The sequence below is a fragment of the Orbicella franksi genome, chromosome 1 (assembly GCF_964199315.1).
Source record: "Orbicella franksi chromosome 1, jaOrbFran1.1, whole genome shotgun sequence".
Classification (NCBI taxonomy): domain Eukaryota; kingdom Metazoa; phylum Cnidaria; class Anthozoa; order Scleractinia; family Merulinidae; genus Orbicella; species Orbicella franksi.
Genome location: NC_138145.1, coordinates 21,431,383 through 21,441,636, shown reverse-complemented (window position 1 = coordinate 21,441,636; position 10,254 = coordinate 21,431,383). Strand labels below are relative to the sequence as shown.

At 38.8% G+C, this 10,254-nt stretch overlaps 1 protein-coding gene across 1 annotated transcript; it reads left to right on the top strand.

The window, feature by feature from the left end:
* The first annotated feature begins 1,016 nt into the window (after positions 1-1,016).
* LOC145487215 (uncharacterized) lies at positions 1,017-9,404 on the top strand. Its single transcript, XM_081465976.1, has 3 exons — positions 1,017-7,169; positions 8,647-8,781; positions 9,219-9,404. Exons 1-3 carry the CDS (start codon positions 1,017-1,019, stop codon positions 9,348-9,350), a joined length of 6,420 nt encoding a protein of 2,139 aa, XP_081322102.1. The 3' UTR covers positions 9,351-9,404.
* The last annotated feature ends 850 nt before the right edge of the window (positions 9,405-10,254 follow it).

Below are 10,254 nucleotides of genomic sequence, written 5' to 3'. Positions count from 1 at the left end.
CGGGACATAATCATTTTACATGTCACGAAATAGGTTAGGGTTAGGATTTTGGTATAGCTGAAGGAGTAAAAATGGTTCGAGGTTAGCTTTGAATGTCTTATTAATATGCCCATTTCAATCAATATTTCAAAGTACAGGTACTCATTTCCTATCTCGAAAATTAGTCCGCAGAACATACTTGTTTAAAAAGCAACTGTTTATCAATGGTTAATGAAATATTCAGACAAAATATTTGTTGTTAATCTCAACACTTAAATTTTCTTTTGACGTTTTCCTTTCTAAAAATCTTTTTTTTAAAAACCATTTTACCATGAAATATTTAGATGCAATCAAACATATATCTCAGCATAGACCTATCTCTAACTGTAAGCCCTCCATTAAACCTTGATATTTGTGATGGACCGAAAAAAAAGATTTTAGTGGAATACACTGTACGTGTTAAGATGTTGGCGACATTTGATTTTTTTCATACATTACATCTGATGGTTGCTTTTGCGCAGATATGCTATTTAAAATATGTAACAGCGCGATGTGGTCAATTTAAGGGACACATTCAGCTTTGGGATCGCGTTGACCTGGACACTTTTTTTCTGAAAAGAGTTCAGCTCAACCTAAAATCAAAGATACCCGTCGAGTTCATCTAGAAATCCGCTTCAATCTTCGCAGTGTTTAACTTGATTTTCAATCGTTTACTGAAAAATCTGTTTTTGAGTGTGCTTTTGGTCATCCTATGATATTATTTTTTCATATTTGCTTAAAAACAGTTTGGAAATTAGCTATAAAATGGTATCTAATGAGCATGTGCGCCAGCTCACTATGTCCCTTTAAGCCATTAACTCATTGGATTTCTCAGGAGTAGCAGGGTACACCAACCTATTTTTAGAATATCGTTGCAAAGATTAAGAATAATGATTCTAAATAAATAATGCTATTTGCAACGATCGTTATAAATTTACTGAATCCACGTATAAATTTTTTGCCATCGTCTAAATTCAGTTAGCAAGAAAATAACCGAGATGTCTGGAGTCGAAATTCATGAGTCACAACCAATAGATGGTTGGGGAGGTCCTTACTACGTAGAGCCTACTAACTACTCTGTGGTCACCAACGAAATGCCAATGGAAGACCAAGGGGGAACTTGGGACATGGAGGTCGTGGGAACAATTCCAATGGATAACAGTGCAGAAGTAGAGTCCCTCAAGCAAAGGATAAAAACGCTGGAAGGAGAGAAGAAAGCCCTTAACGATATGTACCAAAAATCTGTCACCGAATATGAGCTTAACAAAACAAAGATCATCCAGGATTACGAAGTCAAACTCGGGCAACTTAAAATAGAGAGAGACGATTGGCAGAAAAAGTACAATGAGTCCCAAAGAGAAGTTCAACGACTCAAACAGAAAATTTCCGCCATGGAGATAGAGAATCTTAGAATGATTGAAGATGTAAAGAGAGAGCTCACGAACAAGTGCAAGATGGAGAAGGGAGAGATGGAGGCAAGGTTTTCGAGCGAAAAAGATGAAATGCAAGATAATTTCGAGGAACAGATACAGATTCTGCGAGCGGAAAACGAGGCCTTGTTGCAGACATATCAGAAGAGCACAAAGGAATATGAGATCAAGATAGTGCAGATTCAGCAAGATTACGAAACGAAGCTAGGGCAACTAAAAATCGACAAAGAAAAATCAGAAAAGAAAAATGCTAGCCTCACTACACAGGTAACAACACTGCGCGAGAAATGCTCTGCTCTTGAAAAGCAATACGAAGAAATGCTGGCCAACTTGAGAATTGAGCTTACGGAAAAGTTCCAAGCAGAAAAGGGTGAGATGGAAGCTGCGTGCACAAAAGAGAAAGAGTCGCTTATAGCAGCACACGAAAAGGCTCTAGAAGAATACGAGGCTAAGATAACTTCTATCACTCAGCAATACGAAGAACAGTTAGAACAACTCAAAACTCAGAAGGATAAATTTGAGGCAAGTTACAATAGTTCTTTGGAGGAAATAGCAGAGTTGAAGAGGAGGTGCAAAGAGCTTGAAGAAAACCACAACTTATTGATGAAGGAACTTCAGGATAAGCTAAAGATGGAGTACATACAGAAGGAGAATGATATGGAAAACGAGTTCGATACAGAAAAGCAAGAATTGATCGCCAAATACAAGAAACTCATCCAGCAAAGTGAAGTCCGAATCCAAGAAATAAGAAAGGAAAACAAGTTGGCTATTACGAAATTGGAGGCAGAGAAAACACAGTTAATAGATAAACATGCTGCGGAAATTGAATCGTGCCAGGAGAAGCTTACGACCCTTGAACAAAAGGACAAAGAAGACATGAAAGTTCTGGAGCAAGAGCTGTTAGAAAAATTGGAAAAAGAGAAAGACGAGATTGAAGCAAACTTTATGAAAGAGCGAGAAGAACTGATTGAAGGTCATAAGATGGAGATCAAAGCTTATGAAACCAAAATCACTAGCATGCAGCAAGAATACGAAGTTAAGATAGCTCAGATAGAGAAAGAAAAGGAACGACTGGAAGAGACCAATAGAACCAACATCGAAAAACTGGAACAAGAAATACTGGCATTGAAACAGGGTCATGAGAAACAACTGAAAGATGCGAAAGACGAGATGACGGAAAAATTCAATAAAGAAAAGAGTGAAATGGAAGAAACATTGGCCAAAGAAAAGACTACCTTGATAGAATCACACAATGCAGTGGTAAAGGAATACGAAGAAAAGATTGTCATTCTCCAAGAAGAACTGGATGCAAAAGTCGAGGAGATGGAAAATGAATGGAAGAGCTTAAAGGAGTCACACCAGAAAGCAATAGAGGCATTAAGACAAGAAATGGCTGAGTCAGAGAAACAGCATAAATTGAAAATAAAGGAGCTTAAAGAAGAAATTACTGAAAAGTGCAACAAAGAAAAGACAGAACTAGAATCAAACTTTTCAAAACAGATAGAGGAACTGAAAGCTTCCAATGCAAGCACAATGAAAGCATACGAAGAACAAATAGCTGGAATCAAAGAGAAATACGAGAAGAAATTGGCAGATTTAGAAGCCGCCATGGAGAGTCATGAGGAAAAGTACAAAGAGAAGATTCAAGGTTTAAGGGAAGAGTTGTCTAACAGTATCGATAAGTATGAACAGCTCATAAAAGACACCAAGAAAGAACTGCGACAAAAATATGAGAAGGAAAAGGAAGACGCGGAAAAGGAATTTGCTGATGAAAGAAATCAGTTAACCGAAACTCACGAACAAACTGTAACTGAGTACGAAAAGAAAATAACCGATTTGCAAGATGACCTGAAATTAAAACTGGACAAACTAAGGGAAGAAAAAGAAGCCTTAAAAGAGATTCATTCAAGGAAAGAAGAAGAACTGACCAAAAAATGTACAACAATAGAAGAGACCTACAAGGCTAAAATCACAGAAATTAAAACCACCTTAAAAGAGAAGTGTGACAAAGAAAAGAGCGAGCTTGAAGAAAACTTCGACCATGAAAAACAACAACTAATCGAGAGACAGAGCGAAATTGTGAAGAAGTACGAAATGAAGATTACAGATTTGCTTCAAGATTTTGAGAAGAGAAATTCCCATTTTACAGCGGAAAAAGACAAGCTCGAGGCGCAGAAAAAGAAACTACAAGCACAGCTTGACAAACTCCGTAAAGAAACATTAAAATTAAGAGAGCAGTATGAGACAACGATAAAAGCCTTGAAGGAAGAGATGACTGAAAAGTTCAAAAAAGAGAATTTCGAGCTCGAAAAACAATTCAGAAAGGAAATAGAACAGTTAAAGACCCAACACAACCAGAAGTTACAGCAACTGAAAAGCGAAAAAGAGGCTGTCATCTCTAAACTAGAGCAAACCGTAAGAGATCTCGAGAGCAAGATCAGGGAGTTGCAAAACCAGAATGATCTGAAGATAACAGAGCTTACAAAAGAAAACGAGAGACTAGCAGAAAGTTGCCAAAATCTGGATAGGAAGAACAAAGAAGAAACTGCTCGTCATAAAACAGAAACAGCTGAGCTGAAAGAAGAAACAAAGAAACGAGAGAAGTGGATGGAAGACAATAAGATCAAATATGAGAGAGAACTGGCCAATCTCAAGGAAATTATTGGGCAGATGAAAGAAGAGCTTGAACAGAAAAACGTGCAACTGGCAGCAACAGAAAAAGATTTGGATCGAGTACGAAACAACCTAACAGATAGTCAGGAAGAATTTGATGCTCAGGTAGCCGCGCTAAAGCAAAAAATCTCCGAGTTGGAAAAGGAAAAGAAGGGTCTCTTTGGTCGGATACAAAGTCTTGAAATGACCAAGAAGGAGATTATAAGTAATTACGAAGAACGGATTATCAAAGAGCGAAAGGAGACAGAATCGAAGTGTCAGTCACAGGTATCGAAACTTCAAGACGAGCTGAACAAAGAAGTCCAGGAGAAAGGCAAGCTACATAATGAAATTCAAGAGCTTTTGAGGGAAGTGACAAATTGGAAAAGAAAGTACAGCAATGCCGAGGAAAAACATGTAAACAACATGACAGATTTAAAGAACAGTCACGAAAAACAAATGAATGACCGAAAAAGTGAACACGAGGATGCTGTGGCTAGTTTGAAAAAGAAACTGGAAGATCAGACATCAACTAATGAGATGTTGGAAAAAGAGAAGCAGGAGCTTACTGTGACGGTTGGAGAGCTGACGTTAACTGTGGCAAGACTCGAAGAGGAAGCTACCAGACAAAATCTAGAATGGGAGAAGGAACTCCTCGCGTTTAAAAGCAAAATTGAGAAGCTTGAAGACGAAAACAGAAAGTTGAATAATGTATCAGAACAGTTGCGTTTGCAATTAGAAGAGGCTGAACGACTTGCTAACGAGAATGAACAGCAAAATAAGGCGGAGATTAACGAGCTCAACTTGAAAATAAAAGACTACGAGACGAAGTTAAAGGTTTCTGTGGAGCTGGAAATAGCAAACCGTGAGATGCTCAACGAAATGTTCCGCTCACGTTCTCAACTTGAGAGTTTGACAGCCAAGGAGAACAAGCTTCACCAAGAAAACGGCGACTTAAAATTAAAGATAACAGAGCTTGAGTATCTGAACAGAAGGCTGACAGAAGAATTAGATTCACTTGCTAAAGAGCTTTCAGACTCAGAGGAAACGTCTAAACGCGAGATAGAACAACTCAAAAAGACTCACGAGACCGAAAGGGGAAAATTCGTCAGTGAAAAAGACAAGGCACTTGGGGAAGTGGAACGACTGCAAAAGGTCATTAGTGAGCAAGAGAGCGTTATTAGACGCTTCAAAGATTCTGTCGAGTGTGCTGCTGAAGAAAAGAAAAGAAACGAGGAGCATTTCAAATTTGAGCTACAAAGCTTAATGGAGAAGTACGAGACTGAAAGAAAGAAGGCTGAAACGTTGAGATCAGAACTGCAACAGAAGTCTTACATTCTTGAAGAAAAGAGCAGAGAATGGAAACGAAAAACAGACGAGATCCAGTTCAAACATCGAGAAGAAAGAGAAACTCTTACAAGGGAAAAGAAAACTTTAGAGGAAGATTACGAAAAGCAGTTAAAGGATTTGAAAGAAGAAGCAACAAATGAAAGAGAACTGTGTGAAAGAAAACTGAACCAACTCGAACAAACCTACAAACACGAGATAAACACAGTTCGCTATGAGCGCGAGCAGTGCTTCAGAGAGGTTACCAGCAAGGAGATAGAGAAGGTACGGAAAGAACTTGAAAAGGAGAAGAACGACCTGCAACAGCAATTGCTGGCAGAAAAGAAGCAGCTTATCGAGGACTACAACAAAAGAATACAGGAAGAGAAAAAGAGGTATACTCAAATCGAGGAGAGGTATAACTCCGAGATACTTACCCTAACAAGGAACAAGTCGGAACTGGAGAGCAGGATCCACGACTTAGATAGGACGATTGAAAGGACCAAAGAGCAATTGACCTACCGTTATACTGAAGAACGCCGAAAGATAGAGTATGAGTTAGAAATGAAGTTGACAGATGTGAGAGAAAAACACAGGCTTGAACTCATAGAACGTTCTGAAATAGACAAGTTGAATATGGAGGCAAAATTTAAAACCTACAGAGAGGAAATGGAAGAGAAACTCCGTCTTGAATACCAGGCTAAGATAACAGCGGAAGTGTCAACTCGTGAGAAGGAACTGCAAGATTCCCTTTACAAACTGGAGAAAGAATTCCGCACAGAGAAAGAGCAGTTGCTGGACGAGGAAAGGAAATTGAGGACGCAGAACGAGATGCTGTTAAGAGAGAAGGATGCTTTACTTCAACAAAGCCAGAGAGACAAAGATGAACTGTCAGGAAAACTGGAACATGAGAAAGAATTGTTAAATGTCACGCTCGAGGCTATGTCCCGAGAACTTTCGAAGCTGAGAGAAGAAAAGACGCATCTTTCCGACTCCTTCTCGAGGGAAAAACGAGAGCTAGAGAAGAAATACGAAGCGGACATGGCAGAATGGAAGAACAAAGTCGAAAGAGGAAAACAAGAACTCGTGACCCGACTACGCGAAGAAAACAGGCAAGTTGTTCAAGCTTATCAGAGGACAACAGATGCAACAATTGCCGAGCTAAAAGATAAACTTGCTAAGGCAGAACGAAAGGTCACAGAATTAGAAGAACACTTTAAGAAGGAGAAAAGCAAGCTGGAGCACCAATTCGAGCACGAGAAAATGGAAATCGAGCAAAACACACAAAAGATTACTAAAGAGCTGAAGATCTTCCTCGAACAAGAATTTTACAGGAGATCACAAGACGAAAGGAAGACTTATGAGAATACCTTGTCGACCTTAAGAAGCGAAATATTCGAGCTCCAGGAAAGCAAGACGCGACTTCAACGCGTCTTGTCCGAACAACAACTGATTGCCTATAGCCTTGGGAGAGACATCAATACGCTTAAGAATGAGCCGCAAGCGACGAGTCCAAGAAGACAAGAACAAAGTCTCCTGGAACGAGAACTCCAAGAACTAAGACACAAAAACGAGAAGTTAAAAATCGCAACAAAAGAGGCCCAGTTCTACAACAGAGAGCTCGTCCAGTGGGACAGTGCAAAGAATTGTCCAGTGTTGAAAACTGCGCAGGAGTTGAATGCAGCAACAGCCTCAAAACCTCCTGTGTCATTCTTTGAACCACACACCAACGGAGATCAAAAGGTAAATACATGTACTTTAAAATCGTACCGTTAAATTACGGTATGCCTTAAGCACATATTAGACCAAGTGCCAGTGGAATAATAACAAGGGTTTTGGCGAACGCGGCTGAATGAAAATGTAAATGCCGCGGGCAACAAAGGTTGTGAAGCTGCTTTTTGAGAATGTAACCCCCTTTTTATTAGCCATAACAATGACGAGCAGCTCAAAATAAGCAAACTTAATAATCGAGGAATGGCCTGATAAATAAAGGACAGTTTGTTCATATGGATTTCGAAGCAGACATTGCAATAGTTCAAAAAGGGAGATATAAATGGCATTATAATTCAGGTACACTAGAGCAAGAACTTATTTAACAAATTATTGGTCATTATTCGGCGAAGGGAATGTCAGTTATTCACTCCCCCTTTGACGAACAACTGTTTCAGTATAACTTTCAGAAGTAAATATCAAAGCCTACGAAAAAAAGCAAAAACTTGGAAAATAGTACTTAAACGAACATGTAATCGCCTGCATACATGTTAGCTATATATGTAAGCTTACTTTAAGCAGTTGCAGCAATGGCAAACCATTTACATATTAGTATATTCTCAGCTCCGACTATTGCATTTCTAGCTCTCTGATTGGCTCAAAAACTCCGACTATGAGCCATTAGTCGGAGTTTTACCTTATATGGAAAACAGTGCGCCAAGTTTAAAAATTTTCCGCTCTGTAAAATTGTTGAAATAAAAATCGGCGGCAAAAACCCGATTAAGAATATACTAAAACAATTATTCCATTCGACCTTGTTGGATATGAAGTGATCATAACCAACTCGCGCTACGCGCTCGTTGGTTATTTATCACTTCATATCCAACGCGGTTTCATGGAATAATTGTTAATTAATCTTAGGCGGTAAAATAAGCAAAACACGGACTATGAAAAAGAAAAAAATCATCAGGTACCTTTGATTTATCTTTGCTGACTTCATGAACAATTGTAGTTATCGTCTGGAATGCGTTGCTCCCGTCTGAGGAGAAATAAGCACTCGTGATTTCAGTGTCAACTTGACACCTTTCGTGATGGCTGGCGTTGCTCGAAACCATTGTGTTCGATTTTTAAATGATTTAAAAACCCATTTCTTTAAAAAATTTTGCTCCAAGGATGTCGGAAATAGTCTTTCGAAATTCCTAATGCTTTGAATACACTGTAGCGGGAGTGATGTCTTTAGAATAAACGAAGATTTCATTCACCAAGAACCAAGCCGACATCATTACTTCCCAGCAGAACAAATGTGGCTTGGCTTAGAAACCGCCCCTTAAAGTGTTGTAATCCCCCGTGGGGTGAGGGGCGCGGGGTTGTCAGATTCTCAAAAACTATTTTAAATACCTGCATTTCTAACGATTATTTTTTTGTACTTTCCAATAGGAAACACCAGCAAAATCTTCTATTCAATCAATATATGCATGTTTAACTCTTTTAGTGTTTATTCTGTTTAAAGGCTTCCGATCGAAGTTCAAAGTACTCTAACAACGACACCTTACAATCAAACAATGATCGACTGGAGAAAGAGTTTGAGAAACTGGGTGAAAAGCTGGATCACTTGAATGACAGGAAAACTGAAGTCATGCAGGAGGTAACATGAATGTCCTTCACACACACAAAGACTTGTTTTATCCAAACTATCGCCAGAAATCATACCAGCGACACAAGAGTTGTGGTTCAAGAGTTGTACAGGAGTTAAAATGCGACCTTTTTATACCTCGGAACAAACACGTGTAGCCGGTGTTACGTGCCGGGAAATACTCGTATAAAACCAAGTCATTACCTTCTTTGGTTAGAAAACATTGGCCGACCTCTGTTTTCCGTTCAGTTAGATACCATGGTTAGCTCCTTAAGTATTTTTTTCCAGGAGCATTCTCTTATTAAACAGAAGTAGACTACGATTTTGATTATGATTAATTGCGCGTCACAAACAGTAGCTCACAATTTGGGTGTTAGTCTTATGCCGGAAATTACTTGCACCGTTCACTGTTTCCTTGCTTCCTGTGAAAATGTCTTCTTCTTTAACAGGCTGATGACCAAACAGCTTATTCAGGAGGAAATTCATCTGTGACAAACACAGTTCACGTGTACAGCAGCAGCACAAGCTACCAACAGAGACGCAACGATTCCTCGTCACCTGGACCTAACTACTATTTCTAAATGGCTTTAAAAGTTACGAGTACATGCTAACTGTAGGACAGTCTGGAGTGTCAATATTACTGAAACCTCTAGCTAGGCTCTTGGTAGTTTTGAGTCTCAGAACCCAGCAATGATAGAAACACGAACACGCAAGACTTATATAATTATCATTTCAGTTTGTTGGATCATTGAGTTCTACTTTACAATGTGGAACAAGGATGACGCATTTGAAGGCTATAACCCGTCAACATGTGTTACAAATATTCACCAGTTTGAGACTCAGTTATGGTAATTGAACTTTTATTATCTGAATCAAATTACATATTTCAACAGTATAGTTGTTTCTCGGAGAACTACCACTAAATCTACCTTTGAGTTTATCCTGAAGTTTTGATTTCAAACACTAAACGTTTTACATAGCAATCACCAGTTAGTCCACGTAGCACTGCACGTGACAATTAATGTGCACTGTGCGCGTGACAAGGTGCACTCATTTCTATCTACCGTAAACTGGCGCTTATAAGCCCCTTCGGTTATAGACCATTCTACTTGTAGATTAAAATATTACTTCCGCTTAAACCCCCCCCCCTCTAGTTTAAAATAAAGTGAATTCGATTTATTACGATGTTTTAAAGCTTAATTAAGAACCCGTATATGCAAAAAGTATTTCGATTAACACTGCTGTAACTCGTTTCGAAACGGTTTTTTTTTATTCCACTTATAAGCCCCTCCGTTTCCAAGCCCCCACAAAACCCCTTACGAAGTTGTATAAGTGGCAGTTTACGGTATAACATATTTCTGAAAATATGACCTGGTTGGATTTTTTCAGTGGGAAATAAAATAATTAAGTTTTTATTATTGATTTACAATCATTTCATCGGTTGAATTTTCGAGGTTACAAGCTTTAAGGTTCTACAACTAATTC